Raw genomic sequence first — 19,942 nt, 5'->3', positions numbered from 1 at the left:
ACCATTAGCGCGGTTTAGCCGACACCACCCTAGTAAATTTGGCGCTAACCTTGTTGTTGCTAGCGTCCAAGCTTCGCCGCGTCTCTTAACATTTTCGCGACGCTGTGAGGTTGAGATAGCTGGAGAAAAGTGTCACGACAGACCCATATACGCCATCATGTCTGGATTATTCGAACAGCCTAGGAATGCGGGAACGCTTTGTATGAAAACCAACTGCCTATATTAATCAATATGGACTGATAAATGTTTAGTCCTGGGAGGAACAAAGATCAGCGGGTCAGATATTCGTGATCAGAATGGTATGCAGATTATAGTACCCCAGAAACAGGTATACATACTGACAAATTCTTAGTTCTCGCTACTCAAGCCATTGCCAATGTAGTGAAGAGTTCGTTTGGCCCCAGTGGCTTGGACAAGATGATGGTGGATGACATAGGAGTACGCACGATGCCACATCTGTCCCTATTTCCCCTATTGACGTTTTACTGCAGGACGTTACGGTTACAAACGACGGAGCTACCATCCTGTCTCTATTAGACGTCGAGCACCCGGCTGGAAAGATTTTGGTGGAGCTGGCACAACAGCAAGATAAGGAGGTTGGAGATGGAACGACTTCCGTTGTCATAATAGCAGCAGAGCTCCTCCGAAGAGGAAACGACCTTATGAAGAACCGCATACACCCTACCACAATCATCACAGGTTACCGCCTTGCCCTTCGCGAAGCCGTCAAATACATGCACGAGAACATAAGCGTGAAGGTTGACAACCTCGGACGGGAATCGCTCATCAACATTGCCAAAACCTCGATGTCCAGCAAGATCATCGGATCTGATTCCGACTTCTTTGCGAACATGGTTGTGGATGCTATGCAGGCAGTCAAGTCGACAAACAACAGAAATGAGACGAAATACCCAGTCAAGGCGGTCAATATCCTCAAGGCCCACGGAAAGGGCGCATTGGAGTCGATTCTGGTGAAGGGCTACGCGCTTAACTGCACTGTCGCTTCGCAAGCTATGACAACTCATGTCAAGGATGCCAAGATCGCCGTTTTAGATATGAACCTACAAAAGGAGAGAATGAAGTTGGGAGTTCACATCACTATCGACGACCCGCAACAACTTGAACAAATCAGACAGCGCGAGTCAGGTATCGTTATGGACAGAGTTGAGATGATCCTGAAGTCCGGAGCAAACGTCATCTTCACCACCAAGGGAATTGATGACTTGGTCCTCAAGCTTTTCATCGAGAAGGGTGCCATGGCTGTCCGCCGCTGTAAGAAGGAGGATCTTCGCAGAATCGCCAAGGCCACCGGTGCTACTCTCGTCTCCTCGCTTTCTGACCTTAACGGTGACGAGAAATTCGAGGCTTCGTCGTTGGGTTACGCCGAAGAGGTTGTTCAGGAGAGAATTTCAGACGATGAGTGCATCTTGGTCAAGGGCACCAAGGTCCACACCTCTGCGTCCATCATTCTCCGTGGTGCGAACGACTTCCAGCTGGACGAGATGGAGCGATCCGTCCACGACTCCCTCTGCGCTGTCAAGCGTACCCTCGAGAGTGGCTCCATCGTCCCAGGTGGTGGCGCCGTCGAGACAGCTCTCCACATCTACCTGGAGGAGTTCGCTGGTACCGTTGGTTCCCGCGAGCAGCTCGCCATTGGCGAATTCGCCCAGGCGCTCCTCATCATTCCCAAGACCCTTGCTGTTAACGCCGCAAAGGACTCCTCAGAACTCGTCGCACAGCTTCGTTCCCGCCACGCCTTATCGCAGCGCATCAAGGATGGAGATGCGAACGAGGACGAGAAGAGCATTGCGAAGAAGAAGAACTACAAGAACTACGGGTTGGACCTGACGAAGGGCAAGGTGGTTGATGAGATCAAGGCTGGCGTGCTTGAGCCCAGCATGAGCAAGATCAGGCAGTTGAAGTCGGCGGTCGAGGCGTGCATATCTATCATGCGCATTGATACGATGATTAAATTAGATCCTGAACAACGTGGCGACGGCGATGATGGACACGGCCACTAGGCGTGTGTATTGTTAAATAGACGAAGCTTGTAAAATAATGGACATGAATATCAAGCAAGCCTTTTCAAGATTCTGGAATTTGTGAGTGATTAAGTTCGACCCTGAGCAGCGCAATGATGAAGTTGAGCAGCGGAGCGACGATGGGGATGATGGACACCGACCACAGTTCTTGTTGATTGTTAAATAAACGAGGACTTGTAAAATAATGCTACGTAAGCCTTTAACCTCTGTGGAAGCTGTGAGTGATGACTGATACGATGGTAATCGTCACGGTACTATACGCCACCAGTGTTGCTCGAGTACTCTCGACAGTTGAAAGCATATTACACGAATATAAAAATTAAAACACTGTAGATTATTAATGCCGCCTGAAAGCCTAAGGTATCTATAATGGTTTCTGGGAGGCTAAAACCACTCTGCTAGCTATCGGGAAATTAAAACCAGGGGAAAAAGTTCTATTGACTTTACTTGCAGTTAGCGATTCCCAGCGGTGTAGAATCTGTTCTTTGAAGTCTTGAGCGACAATTTACTTGTATTGTTGATAACTAGCGTTGTAAGCCATTTGAGGGATCTATTTGACGACAGCAGACATTAGCACATTCTTTTCTTCACAATCGTATTTCCAGTCTAGATGGAGCATAGAACAATTACGGGCAATATCACAACGATGGGATGGGTGTAGGTAACATAGCTATAAATCAAATATTCTGGGCGTTGAATACTCATACTCAATGACGCCAGACATGAATGCACTCATAGTCACATTCAAATAAATAGACCATCTAAATACATTGCGTATGCAGTTATTGTTCCAGCAATTAATTAAAAATATATTAGAGACTAGCTCGCTAATATTGTGGTTTATGTTACTGTATAGAACCGGCCTCTACAAAGGCCCCTCCTCACCATAATGTACCACTCACACGTCAAACGACACAGAGTTTCCAACCAGACAACCATTAAACCTTCGACCCAGCGACAGCGGGCACAGTCTCTCTGTGTTCGCAGTAGCACCAACGGCGTGAGCTCCACCCTTCTCGATATGATTGGATCCACCGAAGAGGGTGTCCATCTCCTTGATGTTCCTCGTCTCTGGGACGATAAACAGAACAAAGATGGCAAGCATAACGTTGATCCTCCAAAGAAGTAGAAGGTATAGCTGCGGCAAGTTAGCTATAGAAAAGAGTGAGCGGGTTGGAAGACGTACAAACTAGCCTTGGCTAGGAAGACTGAGAAAAATTGGTTGAAGATTAGGTTGGAGACGTTCTGCCACTGCGAGCACATGCCGACAACTTGGGCGCGGACGTTCATGGAGAAGACTTCAGCGGTCCAAATCCAGGTCGTTGCACCCCAAGTTGGCTTGTAGAAGAAGATGAAGAGGAAAAGCAAGAACGTGAGGGCAATGCCGACGGGCTGCTCTTTGGTGAGAACTTCCTTTCCTTTGGACAGGTAGAAGGTATCAGGGGTGGCGATGCCGACTGATGCAAAGGCAATCATGCAGACGACTGCCATTCCGATTCCTCCTACGATGAAGAGGAACTTTCGGCCGTATCGATCGACAGTCCAGACAGCGTTCAATGTGAACAGAATACCGCAAGTGCCGTTGATGGCATTGATCAAATCGATGGTGTGCTTATCCTTGTAGATTCCCTTGTGGATTTGCGACGAGTACTAGTTAAGACTGCCTTGACCAGTGAGCTGCTGCCCGCCATTGACAATGAAGGTAATCCAAAGATGCTTACGAACAGACCTGTCCGTAAGCAAAGCCTTGTACTGAGATAGACCCTGGTTGCCACTGTTCATTTCGTTTTCGTATGCCATTGCCTCTCGAATCATCAATCTTCGATTTCTTCAGGTGTGTCACGAATGCGCGTGAGCGATGCCCTTGCTTCTTCAATTCTGCCCTTTTGAATGTACCATCTGGGCGTCTCTGGAATGAATAGCAAGAGGACGCAGATGATTGCAGGGACCATAATCTGGAAGATGATTACCAACTTCCAGTCCCATTGGCCCTAGGCCTCGGAATGAAGGCCAGTGGCGCATGCAATCCAGTATGCAATAAAGGATCCGACAGAGTAGAATAACTGCCAAAAGCCCATGATTTGGCCACAAATCTCAGTAGGGGCTAACTCTCCAATGTAAATTGGTCCAGAAGCTATGGGTATCCCGATCAGTTACAACTCTTTGATTGTTATAATTGGGGCAGGCAAAAATGGGAGCACATACTCAATGTAATGCCTTGGCCAAGTCCAATAATGACACGACCGGCGATAAAGACACCAGCATTGTGCTCAGGGGCAAATGTTTGCATGAAAGTAGCGATGATGGTCATAAAGCAGCCAATTCCCATTCCCTATCTTCGCCCGAACCTATCGGCCTTTAAAATTGTCAGTCACCGCACTTTATCACCACGACTGGAGGTCAACATACAATTGGCCCGCCCAAGAAGAAACCCAGAAACGATGCCGCCAATATTATAGGACGTATTAATGAGACCGAGAGTATAGGAATTCTGTATAATCACGTGATTAGTATGAGTCTAGATAGGGCGTGTCGAAGTATTCCACCCAATGAGGGGGGTTCTGGCAGGCTATTCGTGTTAATATAATTATAGTTTATAACGTTCCTGACATATCAAAATTTCCATTATTGTTGAACACATAATTGGAGTTTGACGACTTGATTGAAAAACTACGGGGGGCGAAGCCCCTATATATACACAGTTGGTATACAGGCTACGCATGTGCAGCGTACTACCAGGAATGCAGTTCCAACAATTATAGGTCGACGCATCATAACCGTACAGCACCATGCATGCTGCGGCAACGTGCGAGATGTACCTGAAGCGGATAGGATTAGTGTGTGTGGTCGTGACTCGGGAGTGAGAATTGCCTACCTGTTGGAAATAGCCAAGCTGGTTCCTATAAAATGTCATGGGCATACATTCTTATAGGAAGCTCTCATTGCTACGCTGGGCCCCCCACTACATATCCCACTCCACCCCACGGGGAAACTTCGAACTGGCACCAAGGCTCCTAGTAGGATGTATCGATCCAAGTTTTCCAATCGCTGCCCCACACAGTCTCTGTGCTAATCGCAGCCGACGACGCGGTCAAAAATTGCATAGCCGACGTATCGCTTCCCGCACCACTGTTGTTGTACTCTGTATAGATCCTGTCTTATTGTTAGTTCTGTATTTCGGCACGAAGATGGCTAGCTACTTACGGGGTCGCTCCATCGGCCATGGGAGTCCAGCCCTTTGCATTCACGACGTTTGTGAGCACAGAGTTTTGGAGCATGACGCGAGACAAAACTCTTCACGGCCGCCCGAGGTACACCATCCTAACGACTCTGGCCCTAGAGGCTGCGGTAACCCGCCATATGTTAGTATTTTGACTGGTGGAGCTGATGTGCGACTTGGGAGACTTACAGTGCTGTGGTCAAAGACCTAGCGGGAAGCATCAGCTGGATCCTGTCGGGAAGTGGCAGTGATGGCGCCGCCGCCATTGCTTGCAGTAGTGCATTCGCCAAACCAAGCAGCAGCATTCCCCAAGATATAATCAACGGCGCCCTCCATGTAGCAGTTGGAATAGTACTGCTTGCCATTTTTGGCAAGTAGAGTATCCTGATAACCGTAGAATCCGCATCCGTAGAAACCCTGCTTGTCGCCATTGGCTGTTACAGCAACGGCTTTAGCCCTGGAGCCATAGGTGTTCTTGAAGTTGAAGTTGTAGGCCTTGAAGTTGGCACTTACGATGTTGGCCACTGAAGAGGCATCGAGGTTGCCTGCGTTTGTCGAGCTCATGCTGCGCTGGAAGGTGACTACATTGGACTTGTATGTGCCGGTACTATGAGAAGGTTGAGGCTGCAAGGTTAATAGAAGATATAACTACTCGGCAGTATAACCATACAGAATCAATGGAGCATTGTATGCGACGCCGAACGCTTCGTTATATGTACCGCTGTACACGAAGATGCATGCAGATGACCAAAGGCAGCAAGAGCTGCGGTCATGGTTGATTACTCACACTCTGAGTCCCTGATCCCTGAACTGTCAAGCATCTGCTAGGGGTGCTTGTGCGGGCTGTTCTATTGACAAGTGCAGGGCCTGGGGCGGCCATCACCTCGCCGATCCCCAGAAGAGCCAAGGCTCCTGAAACAAGGAGGGTAAACTTCATGATGATAGACAACGAAATTTCTAAGATGGTTGAGTTGCTGGACCAGTTTTCTCTCGAGGGCACCTAATGTTTAATATACATATAAAGGATAATATCAGATACCCAGTTACATAGTGTGTTCATATTTCACCGATACGTTTCAAATCTAGGGATATTCCACCAAGGAGGAACTCTATAATTTCTTAAATGAACTGACAGCACTATATATCGATCTTCACATGACCATCCTTCAACGGCTATTACTTTTACTGGCATGTACTTTTACCGTACGGCATGGCATAACAAGGGTGTATATAACTGCCAAGGACCTCCCCTTTCTCAAATTTTTGTTCCAGACTATTTGCTCCCCACCGTTCATCATGTTGTCTCTCTCATTCAATCTGCTTCTTATTGCCCTTGAGGCTACTTCTGCCTTTGCTGCACGTGCAGATGGGCTCGTGCCAGATCGTGCGGCCCATGCAAAACGGGCTACATGTACTCCAGCCAGTCTTGGCGACACTTCGCAGGATGATACTCCTGCCATCAAAGCTGCTATGTGGCAATGGAGGCACAATTGTCCTTCCAGCAGGCTTGGCCTACAGCATCCCGACTATGTTGGATTTCACTGGTTGCACAAACTGTGATTTCCATTTTGAAGCTTTGTTCAAAGTTTCCAGTGATACCACGTACTGGGCCACCCAGGAAGCAATTATCTTGATGAAAACATCAACGGAGCCAAGTTTCGCTCACTCACTGGTACCGGCGTCATCGATGGGAACGGCCAAAATGCCTACAACATTTTTTTGGCAGTGAACTCATCACTTAAACGACCAACCCTGCTAAGTGTTATTGGTGGTTCCAACCTCGTTGCCTCGGGGTTCAGAATCAAGAACCCCCCCAAACGTCTTCATCAACCAGAAGGGTGCCGCAACCAACATGAACTACGCAAGCCTGACCATGGATGCCGCCTCGAAGTCCACCAATCTGCCCAAGAACACCGACGGATTTGATGTTGGCGAGAGCACCTACACCACCATAAAAGACGTGAAAATCACCAACTACGATGATTACATCGCTTTCAAGGGCGGCTGCAACTACGTGACTGTCGATGGCGTCACATGCTCTGGTGCTAGCCATGGTCTCTCCGTCGGATCCCCAGGGAAAACCAACCCGGATACTGTCAAGAACATATATGTCACAAACGCCATAATGAACGACTTGGTATAAAGCAAGTTGTCATGCTAACGGAAATGACAGATTAACGTGGCAGAGCTTGGTTTGAACTGCACTGCTGCTGCTTAGTGAGATGGGAAAAAAGTGAGGGATAATATTTCTGCCGTTGCAGGTATTTGGGTAGGGGTGGAATATTAGAGTTGTCATTTTCTCTATTTAGCCAAAACTGTAAAGCTATCTATGGAATTCTTGCAGCTTGACATGTCCTAGGGGGTATTGCTTAGTTCTGTAATGTAAAGTGTGTCCAGCCAGTAAAATACCGTGCCTTGTTTGTAATATCAACGAACTTACCCGCTGGCCGGCTGTGCATATGCTGGGTCAGACACGGACATAGTAGGCCCACCTACCCAAAGGGCCAAGATTTTCAGAGGGCATATGAGAAAGAGTAGCTTCGTTAAAGCATAATGTACTGTCCATAGTAACTGGAATGGCTAGAATACTTCACGATTACACATTTGGTTTATTCTCAGATAGCTCAATCCAACACAACTTGACATTGATTTTATCTATTCTACTTAAGATCTGCTTATCTAACTCAGAATACCGCCCGGGAACCCCTCTTGGCGTCGGACTCAAAAGGTAACCTGGGTCAATCCATTTGACATTAGGCTTGCCCTCATGAGTGATAAAAACATCCCGAGGATGGAGGTACTTCCTTGCCGTCTTCTTATCCAGCTCAATGGTGACATTTCCCGCCAGCCGTGCAGTCAAGTTGAAGCCTGGACCATATGATCCATATTCTCCCATCATGGTATAATTATTGTAGTTGTTCGTCAAGGGATTATTCGACCATTTCGTGTACCTAGACTCCAAGACCGAAGCGTCCATGGACGTATTAAAATAAACGCTGCGATTCTGCGCATTCCACGGTCTACCGAGAGAGCATTTTCCAGCAATCGCTGGACGAATTCGCTGCGTTGATGAGCGAATTCGAGACGTAACAGCCGTACTGGTTAGCAAACGTCGTGTTAGTCCCTAGCCACGCAATGATTCCACCGCCGCATCTGCGCAGTGTCAGATTCGAGCGCTCGAGCCATGCTGTCCCAAATTTGTAGAGGAAATCCGTCTGGCCGGCAATTTCGTTGCCGTAAAAATAGGCATTGCCGAGCTTGCCAACGTAGACGGTATCCTGGTAGCTGTAGAAGCCGCAGGAGTAGAAGCCAGCGTTGGCTCTGCTCACCCTGACCGCCAGAGATGGCCTGCGCCGATTTCAGTGGCGATGTTGCGGAAGTTGATGTTGTAAACTCGGGAATCGGTGTTGCCAAATGGGGTGCCCACAGGGACGGGGAACCCAGTAGGTCCAGACCCTGTGAAACTGGCATTTATATTTGGCGCGACTGTCAAGACAGACGTATAAGCATTGTCGGTGAGACCAGAGCCAGCGCCATTGATGGATGACCAGTAAACACACGGTGTTCTCTGATTGTTCCAATGGAGTACGGGTTTGCCCAATAATCGTGATGGGAGCTTTACGCGTAACATTCAACTGCTCCGTGTAGTTCCCTGAGAGAACTACAATAATGAAGGCGGTGTCGTCGTCTGGGAGCGAAGAAATAGCTTTCTGAATGGACGTAAACTTGGCGACAGAGGAGTCATGACCAACGAGGATGCTGTTCTTGGGACATCCCTCGAGAGAATTTTTAGTCGGATACTGGCATGTATGACGAGGATCAGGAACAGCAGAGGCAGCCGCTGTGGAGAAGAACCAGAGACAAGAACGGCAGCAACGCAACCAATTATTTGTTTCACCATTTTGATAAGACTTTAGAGCTCACAAACTGCTTGGCAGGAAGCTTCATAGCGTCCATTGTGCTTGGTTTATAACCTTATCGGTCCTACCTGTATTGTTAGCAAACATCTCCGGCTCTAACCTGCGGAAAAATAGGGCCAAGAACAGCGGTGATGATGGAGCTACAAAATAGCCTCGCTGCTGACCCAAAGGGAAATAAAATTAGTGGCTTGCAGGTTAAATTCCCAGTAACCTGTATACTAGAATAGTTTCTCTGGCAGCCAAAGTAACAAGCCGTTACCAGGCCGTCCTTAGAGCACAAAGACGGGGTGGGCCATTCGAGGAAGAATTATGGACAGCGGCGGCAGGATGGAATATGAGAGTTGTTGGGGAGCTTTCCCCAATGTTTTAGGCGACCCCGCACCGGCTACATTGAAATTAATTTATGTACCTGTATATAACGCTAGTCCTAGTCGAGCAGCAACATGAAATCACGTGAAAATCCAATTTAAGTGGTCGCAATGAGTAACAATTTCTGGTAGTCAATCTTCTGAATAAACAGTATTATACAATATAAATGATTCCCTAACGCGCTCAAACTGATAATTGATACGCTATGATTTCAACTTTTTTCTTTATAGCTTTAGCCCATAACAATTTCACGCCTCAAAGTGTATCAAAAATACACGTGATAGACTCAAAGAAGAAACGCAGCAAAAACAGCATTTGAGAAAAGTCACACATAGATTTATGCTCCTAAACATGAAATATACAAGACATGGCACATAATTGCTCATTTCGTGGCCAATCGTAGATTTTCTGTTCCTGAGTCCAGATCAAATCATGTTTGTCAAATCATGTTTGTCGAGATGTTTATGACGAGAGGTCCATAAATGACCGAGAGTCACGTGGCGGACCAGTAGAAATAGCACGAGCCAATCAGGAGGGGCTTATACGACCTTGACTTTGCCGAAACCTCAAAATCAATCCGACAACACCCATCCATCCAATTCGTCGCTCATTGTCTCCTCTGTCCACGCACAACCTCCCACCTACAGCATGGCATCTCTCACCCACAGCTCGCGGGCGCTGTTGCGTGCTGCCCCACGCACCGTAGGCAGCGTGCGCGCGCTCAGCACGACTACGCAGAAAAATGCCTCGGGCGAGTCCGGCGTCAACACCCCGGCCTTCGAGAGCCCCTTCAAGGCCAGCGCCAGCAAGGCCCAGACCAGCAAGATCCCCGATTTCAGCAAATACAGGAGCAAGAATGCCACGAGCAGCAACCTCATGTTCCAATACTTCATGGTTGGGTCGATGGGCGCGATCACCGCCGCGGGTGCGAAGTCTACCGTTCAAGGTACGTGAATCCTTGAAGAGGGTTGGAAGGGATCAATTGGGGATGTAGAAGCCTCGCGAAGGCTAAAGGCGACGGAATATGGAATATGGGAGCCAATTGGGATGATTTGCTGACTTGAGGTTGCTCCAGATTTCCTTGTCAACATGTCCGCATCTGCTGATGTCTTGGCCATGGCCAAGGTCGAGGTTGACCTTGCTGCTATCCCAGAGGGCAAGAACGTACGTACCTTCTATTTGACTGGAATTGAGACTCAGAGACTGACTATATTATCCAGGTCCTCATCAAATGGCGTGGAAAGCCAGTCTTCATCCGTCACCGTACAGCCGACGAGATCAAGGAGGCCGAGGATATCAAGATCGAGTCGCTACGTGATCCCCAACAGGATGCCGACCGTGTTAAGAAGCCAGAGTGGTTGGTCATGATTGGTACGTACAAACAACCGCGCAACATGTCGAAATTTCTTGTTTTCGGGACGACTCTTCGTAGGAACCTATACTAACAGCACGCGTTTAGGTGTCTGCACACATTTGGGATGCGTACCTATTGGCGAGGCTGGTGACTTTGGCGGATGGTTCTGCCCGTGCCACGGTTCTCACTACGATATCTCCGGACGTATTCGCAAGGGACCAGCACCGCTCAATCTCGAGATTCCAGAGTACGACTTCGCGGACGAGACCAACCTGGTCATTGGTTAAGCTGAGCGGGTTTTGGTTAATAGTTGATAAACGGGGTTCCAGCAAGATATATAGAGGCGGAAGAGCGGTGGATTTTGTGTATCATGATGGCTTGATAGTGATAGGGAAGAGTGATAGATGGGTGGTAGCGAGAGTTGCCGATTGTACAAAATATCATCAAGAGTGCATTCAAATCATTATCCGAATTATGTCATTTATTGGAGACTGGGACGTGACATTGAGTTCATGCATTCAAGTGAGGAATGTAGACATCATTTCGGCAGAGTCCACAGGATGAAAGTCGAAACTTAACCCCAGGCCAACTACTAGTATTTGTCAGGACTGTTGGACTAAGTCCACCAAGTAAGCTATGCGGCTACTGCAGCTTGATGGCGAATATATGCCAGCTGCGAAAGTATACGCCGTATGTGTAGCAAATCCGTCACACCCATTCTTTCAACCGGCCCTTCAAGTTGTGAATGCCTAAACAGCTAGATCTCTTGCAAATACGGTCTGACGGTAGCATCTCGTCCCTTGTGAACCTAAACCACCGATTCAGCACAATGCCGACTTCCACTGTCCGTCCACTCCAAGCCCCGGCCTCTAAGTCATTGGCATCTGTCTTGGAGCAACCATTTAGCATCGGTAACCGCCTGTGATAGATACCACTCTGCCGTTTTATCTCCTGCTCAACCGGGCGGTCGTCTTCCAGCTCGCCATTATCATTCATGCCATTTATTTCTTCTAGATCTCCTTGACCCACCATGCCTTCACTCCTCGCAGGCTCGCCTTCATCTCCCTCATCCTCCCTGCTCGGTTCATTTTCAGCTTCTTCGACAAGTACAACCTTCCTTCCCATCCGTTGTCCTGCTTCTACCAATGCTGCCGCGGTTGAACTCAAGCCTTGCACGCTCCATTCGCTCGTCCCCTGGTGTATGTTCACCAGACCCCAAACGACTAGTTGGCTTCTCCCATTGCTCCGATTAGGGGTATCTGTTGTAGCCTTGCTCCCTGGATCTGAAGCTGGGGCCGGTGCGGCACAGCCGCTGTCCGCGACAGAGAGCCAGGCGCGGAGATGCGAGAGAGTGGGTGTGAATATGGTTTGTATGTGTGGGGAGAGAGAAAGAAGGTGGAGCGTTGATGTCGAAGATTGTAATGTCGAAGAGGTAGATGCTGAGTTCTGTAGAGACGAAAGAAAGGCTGCTCGCGGAGAGCAGACGAGGAGGGTTGTGGGGTATGAGGTGGAGGTCAGGATATAATCGAGTAGAACGCGTGGAGTAACTGGAGGAACGGCGATTGGTGATGCCGGCGCCATTTGATAATAGTTCTCCCATCACCAGACGATAACAGTGGCTCAAGGGGTAGGGCCTGGGGCGGTCATTGTGGCCGTCGCTATTGCTGGATTGTCTCTGTCGCTGTAGCCCGGTAGACGCCAGTTCCTGGCTACTGGTCAACGCGCCGTTAGTTTGTTAGTGGCTGGTGTTAGTTGGTCGTCTGGTTTGGAAAGCAGACTTTAGATATATGGTCGTAACTATGAACCTCAATGGGAAATATTAATTAATCCCAGAACTCGTCGTCGGTGTCGCATGCTCATAGGAATTAATAATTGCCGACCCCCAAACGCTGGTGCATCAGCGTCATTGTCGTCACCGTCGCTTAACCCCACTACAGCTCAAGTTGCACGTTTCCTTGTGCTCCCCATCCCAAGCATGGAGTCGCTGTCTCGGATCTCCAGCCTGCTGGAAAGTGGTATGTAGCAATGTCTTTCTTCATATCCCCGTTCCATGACGCTCCGAGCTATGATGCTGACGAGGGAATAGCTCGAGACCTAACCATGGATGCGGCTCAGGCAGCACGAAGCTCGCGCTCCACTCAGAAGAGCCTCTCGACGGCACAGATTCGGAAGCTGCTTGACAGTAGGAATGAAAGAGAAGTCCTTGATGGACTGAGGAAGGTTATAACGGTATGTGACCCTTCTGAGCAAGAAGCTACAATATGGCATATGCTGATACTATATAGTTGATGCACCGCTCTCAACCATGCTTGCCATTCTTCTCCTCCGTCGTCAAAAATGTCGCTTCCCCAAACCTCGAAATAAAAAAGCTGGTCTACATATATCTCCTGAGCCACGCCGAAGCCGAGCCCGACCTTGCTCTCCTCTCCATAAACACAATCCAGAAATCGCTATCTGATGGGAACCCCCAAGTCCGGGCCATGGCCCTCAAAACGATGTCAGGGATTCGCGTTCCGGTAATCAGCCAGATTGTTTCTCTGGCGATTCGGAAAGGGTTGGGTGACATGAGTCCTCACGTACGGAGAGCAGCTGCGCTGGCAATCCCGAAATGCTACAGACTGGACCCGGGGACATTGCCGCAGCTTCTAGGATACCTATCGACCTTGCTGGGAGATAAACAATATTATGTGGCTGGTGCAGCAGTGAAGACTTTCATGGAGATCTGCCCTGAGAGGCTAGATTTGATTCATAAGCATTACAGAGGGCTTGTGAAGAAGCTCGTGGATATGGATGAATGGAGTCAACTGGCGACCTTGCAGCTGATGACTATTTATGCAAGGCGATGCTTCCCGCGAAGGACAACGACTGTGAAGAGAAAAAATGGAACCAAGGGGTTCTATGAGGACGAGGAAGATCAAACAGAAGAAGAAATCTCCGATGAGGTTGCTGTGATAAATCCTGACCTTGAACTACTCCTAAAGAGTATCAAGCCTCTCCTACAAAGCCGCAATTCAGCAGTCGTCGTAGCTGTCGCGCGTGCATACGTCAACCTCGGCACACCTTCTTACATCGAGTCGACGATTGGGCCTCTCGTTGCCCTCCTCCGAGGTCCCCAAGATATCCAACATATTGCCCTGTACAACATCGTCTCGGTTGCGATCTCACAACCGCAGTCTTTTGTCCGCTTTGCCTCTCATTTCCTGGTTCGCACTACTGACCCAGCACAAGTCTGGGAGCTTAAACTGGAAATGCTTACCTTGATATTCCCGCATTGCGATACTCACATTAAGAGCCTCATTCTCAACGAACTCGAACACTTCGCCTCTGGGTCTGATCGAGCACTGGTCCGTGAGAGCGTTCGTGCCATTGGACGGTGTGCGCAATCCGACACGCAAACGTCTGGACGCTGCATGAGACTCTTGCTCAAGCAAATTAGCAGTCCAGACGGAAACCTGGTTGCGGAATCATTGACTGTTATACGGCATCTTATCCAACAAGACCCGGACTCCCATATAAAGACGGTCATCCGGTTAGCAAAGAGCCTCGACACCACCACGAGCCCAAAGGCGCGCGCGACAATCATCTGGCTTGTAGGAGAATTCTCGGGAATCGGTGAAGAAGATAACATTGCGCCAGATGTTTTACGCATTCTAGCTAAGAATTTCGCTGACGAAGCTGAGCCCGCAAAGCTGCAGATTGTATTGCTTGCTGCGAAGGTATACCTGCACTACCTCAACCGGCTCCAAGCTACTGCAGAACCAACACCAGCCGACAGTAGGTCGCCGCATGACGGCCAAAGTGGCGGAGACAATGCATCGCCTTCCCAGCAGCAAGATTTCAAGCCACCACACTTTGTCAGCCCAGACGAAGAGCACCCGATTGTCTTACTATGGAATTACATATTCCTTCTAGCGCGATACGACACATCCTACGACCTGCGCGACCGTCTCCGCCTCTACCGCTCCCTCCTCTCCACGCCCTCCTCCACACAACTCGCCACCTTGATGCTCCTGGCCCCGAAGCTGGTACCGCAGGTACCAAGCCCAAGCGAGAGCAGGAAAGGGTTCATGCTAGGCTCAGCAAGCTTGGTAATTGGAGACAGCGTAGGCGGGATGGGGATTAAGGGGTACGAAGGATTACCGGAGTGGGTGAAAGCGGGCCAGGAGCCGGATCCGAGTCTGAGGGAGTGGGAGGAGGAGAAGGCGTATGGTGAGACCAGTGCGAAGTCTGTTCCGGCTGGGGAGATGCTGGATCGGGCGGCGGGGAGCGGAAAGACGGTTGTGGGGAGGAGTGGTATGAATGGTGATGGGAGCGGGGTCAGTGAGGGGGAAGGGAAGGGGAAGGAGAAAGCCAAGACGCTTGATGATTGGCTGGCGGAAGAAGAGAGTGAGGAGGAGGAGGAGGAGGAGGAGGAGGGGTCTGGGGAAGAGGGTTCGGAGGAAGAAGAAGACGAGGAAGAGAGTGAGGAGGAGACTGATGACGAGGAGGGCGAAGAAAATGAGGAAAGTGATGATGGTGCAGAGGGTGACCAGCTTATCAAGCGTTGATATTGGAAATAGATGAGACCCAACGAAGTCTTCAAATATTATAGAACAGGGGACAAAATAGAGTCAACACAGTGGAGTAGTCTGTAATTCATCGTATGTACTCAAGTTACGATACATGGCCTTTATGGAACCCGTCCTAGTCATCATGCATGGTCAAGGATGCCATCACTTACCTGAAAGAGTGGCAGGGGAGGGCGAAGAAGTTGGTGGGGCCTTAGAGGTGGTCCGCGGGCGATGCAGGCGATAATTTATGGTTGGATACAATTGCTCGATATCAACCCCATAGCGGTGACAAAACGGAGTCGCGGCGAGAACGGCCAGTGACAGGAGGGCAGCGGTGGCGGCGAGAACGACTGGCCGGTGACAGGAAAGGGGCATGGCAGTAGGAAAAGCTGGCGAGAAGCCTAAACCGAAGCACGCATTAAGTTTGTGTGGCTACGTGGCATATGCATCTTTGCTTGGCCTTCCCACGTACCTCCGATCTCTCTCTTTCTATAGTTCCTACAGTGTCTATGCTCGTTGGCGTGCTTGAATAGGTGCTTGCTACTTGCTAGTCTATATAATATGAAATGGAAATTGAAGCTTTCGTCACGGAATGAAACGAGAGCCACTGTACAGGCGAGAGATTGAAGAAACTGGATATAATACGGAGATATTACTCTGCAATAGGAGGGGCCGTTGTGGCCATGATGATCATCAGTCACGAAAGTGAATTTTAAGATCTTCGCCGTAAAGCAGTTATTGACCGTGCCTCAAGCGAGTAGGAGAGTATCGATGCACAGAAGTCTGATTCCCCTTGGCTTGGAGATACTAATTTGGTGGTTACCGTTGGCTGTTGGCTATGATTGGTAAGAACCGATGAGAATGTGACAATAGACAATGAGGACATAAGAATAAAGCTGGAAACGGGCTAATTTTATTTGTTTTATCTTGTTTTTGACAGACAGAGAACGAAACCCCTGTTCTTACACTGATGAAAATGCGGACCATCGGATCTTCATGACAGCATAGTTGATTTTGCCCCAGCACCTCTCATGACCCAATCCACCACCCCTTTACCGGACCGATGCAACCCACGAACGCCACCCCACGAGTAAAATATCATTTGAACGAAGAAATATTTCGATGACCAAGAAGTAGTTGCACATTAAAACGTTATGTTTGTTCTAACCCTCGCACTTGTCTGGGAGAGAGATCGAGGAAAAGGAAGAGAATATCTGAGTGGGCCTGACAAGACGTAAAAGTTCGAAGGGCTCTGAGGAAAAGGAAAACCACCAAAAGCTCTACATATATACTCCATTGTTCCAACCCAATGCTGTGTCGTCCGTGTCGATAAATAATAACCTATAATTAGAGAAGTGAATAAATCACGGAAGTGTAGTCGCGTGTGGTGATCGTTGGCCGGATGAGAAGATGGCAAGAATCTACCATCGGCGGCTACGTGAGGAATAAGTATGCTGTTTGACACGAAGAATGGTAAGTTACTCACCTGTATGCTTCAGCAACCTTTGGCTGCGGCCGTTTCTTCACATACTGATCATCGTTTTGCCGTAAGGGCTCACTGCTTCGATAACGGTCTTCATGAGAAGCAGGAGCTTCACCAACCAACGCCGCGGATGTTGGCGACAACGGGCTTTCCACAGGGCTCATGCTCTTAGATCCCCGCTTGCCGACATCGCGCTCGGAATTATGGCTTCGCATCGAAACTTCAGATATTGGGCTATCGATGCAACCGTCGTATCCTGAACGATGGCGTGTTCGTTTGGATGGTCGTCGAAAGGCTGGCCCATTGTTCCATGAACTTTGGCGGCCAATGGACGGCCGGGCACTAGCATAGCCGGAATCCTGTCTCATCTGCTTGCCCCGTGGACTGGAAGGTTCCCTATTGAAAGTCAGTACAAGAATATCCCTGGAGAGACGGTGGTTATTACTTCTGTCCATCGTTATATACTGCGGTGTTCACAGAAACTGGCTTTGGCGCGCCCATCACACCTAGTGACGCAAGCACCGCCTCGGCTGGATCAACGTATGTGTCCATCTTAACCGCTGCTTCATCAGGCCGTGAAGCCCACAATTCGTCCCCATCTTCAAGAGTCGGAGTGCCTCGACGGCTATATCCCAGGGTCCTGGATCTAGACCTTGAATCTCGCTGAGAACCAGCAGAGAACTGTCTAACTCCAGAGCGGTTGCTTTCTTGGCGACCCATAGATTCAGTGGAGCTTTCTCTCATGGCTTGATCATCTGCGTCTTCTTGGATCGACTCGCGCGATTGGTCATCCCGTGTATTGTCATGCAGGCGGGCTTCGAGCATCTTCCGTTTTTTTCGCTCCTCGCGATATTCTTCCCACATCTCAAAGGGCACAGCAGGGTAAGCTTCGTCAATCTTCGCCAAAGCTGGATCTGTGTGCAGTATCGCCCAATGCAGCGACTTCTGTATAGGCAATATGAATACCTCCAGGTTTCCGGGGCGCACATATTTGCTCTTTATTGGAGCATCGCTAGCATCAGAGGTCAAAGGCTCCTCATCAAATTGTGTGCTCAGAGGAGTCAAAATCGCAATAGCAACCACTCTCAGCAAATCGTTGAAGACGGATTCTTCCCAATCGATGTCGAATTCATCAATCGTGGTATCATGGCCGAGGCCGCCTTGCGTATTGTCTGCATCATCGGTTGTATGCGTAGGCTGGTTTTTAACGGCAGACTCATCATCGTGGGAAGACTCAGGTTGCCCAGAAGATTTTCCAGCTTGTGCATTGCCTTGATCACTATGGTTTGAAGGGTCACCCGCCGCCGGGGAGCCATGCATTGGAACTGGAGTTTGAACCCCTTGTTGGGATTGTTGATTAGGGTAAGGCCCATTGTTTTCATTGTACCCCTGTGTACCCTGTCCCTGGAAGGACTGGTAGGGCACAGGTGGCTGCCCTTGAGTATGTGCTTGCGGATGTTGTTGTGGCATGTTATAAGGGTTCGGCGGTGCTTGGGGGCCACCCTGAGGATATGGTCCAGGTTGGTAAGGCCCAGCCTGTTGCGGTGGACCGTAGTCTGCCGGTTGCTGCATATTCTGTTGCTGGTATGGAATGTGGGACTGCTGTGGAGGGTATGGCACCGGCGCTTGGTGAGGGTACTGCTGAGGAACAGGTGGCCCATATGGGGCTTGTGGCCCGTATGGTTGCCCATAGTAAGGGCTGCTGGCAGGTGGCCCATAGCCATAACCTTGACCTTGTGCAGGCATTGACCCATAGCCTTGGCCGTAAGGCGCAGGTGGATGATGACCATATTGGTTGTATCCTTGAGGCATGGGAGACCCCTGATAGCCGTATGGGGGGTAACCATTCTGCGGTGCAAATTGCTGCTGTGGGTGCGAACCATACTGGCCTTGGGGGAATTGCTGGGGAGGCATTCCGTTGTAACCTTGAGGCTCGCCATATGGTGGGTGCTGAATTGGAGGGGGACAATATCTGGTCACAACTGGACCTGGAACTGGATATCTAGTGACCACTGGGCCAGATCCGGTTTTCTGGCGCTTAGATCTATGATCTTGACCTCCATAGCCCCCATGGTGACTTTGTGGCCCTGCGTTGGCCTTGGCAGCCTGAGCAGCAGCTAGTCCGCTGATTGACATCAGTATCTTGGGAAGCAAGAACCGGAAAGCGAGAGACAAGAGAAAATGCTTACGCTGGAATCTTTCGAGCCGGTTCTGGGCATGCATCAAAGTAGTGCCCGGAATCCCCACAATTGTAACACGTAGGGGCATTTGCTTTCGCTGGTGCCTGTTGGCTACCTGTGTCCATAGATGGAGGGGCTTCAGCCGCCATTTTTGATAAGCGTCGGATACGAAGCAGCGCTTTCAAGAGCGGCCCGACTCGAAGAGATATAAAAGAAGAATGGCTTTAATACCTCAATGTCGAAGACAGAGGATGTCAAAAACTTCGGGGTTTGGCGACGTATGAGCGTTGTCATGTGACGACGCTGATTCCACCAAAACAAAGGACCAGAAAACAAAATACACTTCAATTGATACAAGTGGAAAAGCAAAGTAATGCAGGCAAGATGTGCCGTGGGACGTTTTTGAGAAGAGAAAATCAAATCCTCGGGGCTCTCCAGAAGTAGAAAAGGGTTAAAAACTTGTGATAAGCCGTCGTCGTTCTAGCAAGCCAGGACGAGCAAAAAAAGCATCTCTTCCACCCCGCACGCTTGATGTTGTCAACTCATAGGGATCTGTGATGAAAATGAATGGATTGAAGTGAAGAGTAATGGAGCAAAGAAAGGGAGTTGAAGTTGTCAATAACAGCAACTTGTACTGTGGAGAAGTTGAGAGACGGTCACTTTCTTACAGTCGATACGTGCTAATCCTATTTCTATCTAGCGCAGACTCGCTTCAAACAGGGCGTGGATCTAAACTAAATGATAGCTTCGGCCCCCAACTCGTTATCAAAATGTGGCGGTACACACAGAGAAAACTAGCGTGCGTGTATCAGCGCGATGGGTGC

The 19,942-nt window shown here is 49.3% G+C and overlaps 10 protein-coding genes across 10 annotated transcripts; 4 read left to right on the top strand and 6 right to left on the bottom strand.

Annotated features, from left to right (window-relative positions):
* The first annotated feature begins 130 nt into the window (after positions 1 to 130).
* CCT1 (Choline-phosphate cytidylyltransferase 1) lies at positions 131 to 2,165 on the top strand. The gene is made up of 4 exons (XM_024470465.1): positions 131 to 200; positions 252 to 299; positions 353 to 438; positions 492 to 2,165. The coding sequence occupies exons 1-4, from the start codon at positions 158 to 160 to the stop codon at positions 2,019 to 2,021; spliced, it is 1,707 nt and encodes a 568-aa protein (XP_024321653.1). The 5' UTR covers positions 131 to 157; the 3' UTR covers positions 2,022 to 2,165.
* A 717-nt stretch (positions 2,166 to 2,882) lies between these two features.
* VC83_06879 (uncharacterized protein) lies at positions 2,883 to 3,533 on the bottom strand (the record flags this gene model as incomplete). Its single annotated transcript, XM_024470464.1, has 2 exons — positions 2,883 to 3,180; positions 3,229 to 3,533. 2 exons carry the CDS (start codon positions 3,531 to 3,533, stop codon positions 2,883 to 2,885), a joined length of 603 nt encoding a protein of 200 aa, XP_024321681.1.
* Positions 3,534 to 5,056: 1,523 nt separating this feature from the next.
* VC83_06878 (uncharacterized protein) lies at positions 5,057 to 5,320 on the bottom strand (the record flags this gene model as incomplete). The annotated part of the gene is made up of 2 exons (XM_024470463.1): positions 5,057 to 5,195; positions 5,247 to 5,320. The coding sequence occupies 2 exons, from the start codon at positions 5,318 to 5,320 to the stop codon at positions 5,057 to 5,059; spliced, it is 213 nt and encodes a 70-aa protein (XP_024321689.1).
* Positions 5,321 to 5,469: 149 nt separating this feature from the next.
* On the bottom strand, positions 5,470 to 5,826 carry VC83_06877 (uncharacterized protein; the record flags this gene model as incomplete). The annotated part of the gene is made up of 1 exon (XM_024470462.1): positions 5,470 to 5,826. One exon carries the CDS (start codon positions 5,824 to 5,826, stop codon positions 5,470 to 5,472), a length of 357 nt encoding a protein of 118 aa, XP_024321694.1.
* An 840-nt stretch (positions 5,827 to 6,666) lies between these two features.
* Positions 6,667 to 7,541, top strand: VC83_06876 (uncharacterized protein). Its single transcript, XM_024470461.1, has one exon. The coding sequence runs from the start codon at positions 7,115 to 7,117 to the stop codon at positions 7,403 to 7,405; it is 291 nt and encodes a 96-aa protein (XP_024321693.1). The 5' UTR covers positions 6,667 to 7,114; the 3' UTR covers positions 7,406 to 7,541.
* Positions 7,542 to 8,282: 741 nt separating this feature from the next.
* VC83_06875 (uncharacterized protein) lies at positions 8,283 to 9,219 on the bottom strand (the record flags this gene model as incomplete). Its single annotated transcript, XM_024470460.1, has 4 exons — positions 8,283 to 8,547; positions 8,592 to 8,748; positions 8,819 to 9,038; positions 9,187 to 9,219. The coding sequence occupies 4 exons, from the start codon at positions 9,217 to 9,219 to the stop codon at positions 8,283 to 8,285; spliced, it is 675 nt and encodes a 224-aa protein (XP_024321683.1).
* Positions 9,220 to 10,199: 980 nt separating this feature from the next.
* On the top strand, positions 10,200 to 11,192 carry VC83_06874 (uncharacterized protein; the record flags this gene model as incomplete). Its single annotated transcript, XM_024470459.1, has 4 exons — positions 10,200 to 10,497; positions 10,627 to 10,715; positions 10,772 to 10,922; positions 11,011 to 11,192. 4 exons carry the CDS (start codon positions 10,200 to 10,202, stop codon positions 11,190 to 11,192), a joined length of 720 nt encoding a protein of 239 aa, XP_024321695.1.
* Positions 11,193 to 11,613: 421 nt separating this feature from the next.
* On the bottom strand, positions 11,614 to 12,486 carry VC83_06873 (uncharacterized protein; the record flags this gene model as incomplete). The annotated part of the gene is made up of 1 exon (XM_024470458.1): positions 11,614 to 12,486. One exon carries the CDS (start codon positions 12,484 to 12,486, stop codon positions 11,614 to 11,616), a length of 873 nt encoding a protein of 290 aa, XP_024321682.1.
* Positions 12,487 to 12,712: 226 nt separating this feature from the next.
* Positions 12,713 to 15,867, top strand: APL6 (AP-3 complex subunit beta). The gene is made up of 3 exons (XM_024470457.1): positions 12,713 to 12,920; positions 12,992 to 13,134; positions 13,191 to 15,867. Exons 1-3 carry the CDS (start codon positions 12,758 to 12,760, stop codon positions 15,450 to 15,452), a joined length of 2,568 nt encoding a protein of 855 aa, XP_024321690.1. The 5' UTR covers positions 12,713 to 12,757; the 3' UTR covers positions 15,453 to 15,867.
* Positions 15,868 to 16,307: 440 nt separating this feature from the next.
* On the bottom strand, positions 16,308 to 19,741 carry VC83_06871 (uncharacterized protein). Its single transcript, XM_024470456.1, has 4 exons — positions 19,128 to 19,741; positions 17,384 to 19,063; positions 16,942 to 17,334; positions 16,308 to 16,889 (listed from the first exon to the last, which is right to left on the bottom strand). The coding sequence occupies exons 1-4, from the start codon at positions 19,265 to 19,267 to the stop codon at positions 16,877 to 16,879; spliced, it is 2,226 nt and encodes a 741-aa protein (XP_024321692.1). The 5' UTR covers positions 19,268 to 19,741; the 3' UTR covers positions 16,308 to 16,876.
* Between the last annotated feature and the right edge of the window lie 201 nt (positions 19,742 to 19,942).

The sequence above is a fragment of the Pseudogymnoascus destructans genome (genome assembly GCF_001641265.1).
Source record: "Pseudogymnoascus destructans isolate 20631-21 unplaced genomic scaffold scaffold_19, whole genome shotgun sequence".
Lineage (NCBI taxonomy): Eukaryota > Fungi > Ascomycota > Leotiomycetes > Thelebolales > Thelebolaceae > Pseudogymnoascus > Pseudogymnoascus destructans.
This window is presented reverse-complemented; position numbering and strand designations above follow the sequence as displayed.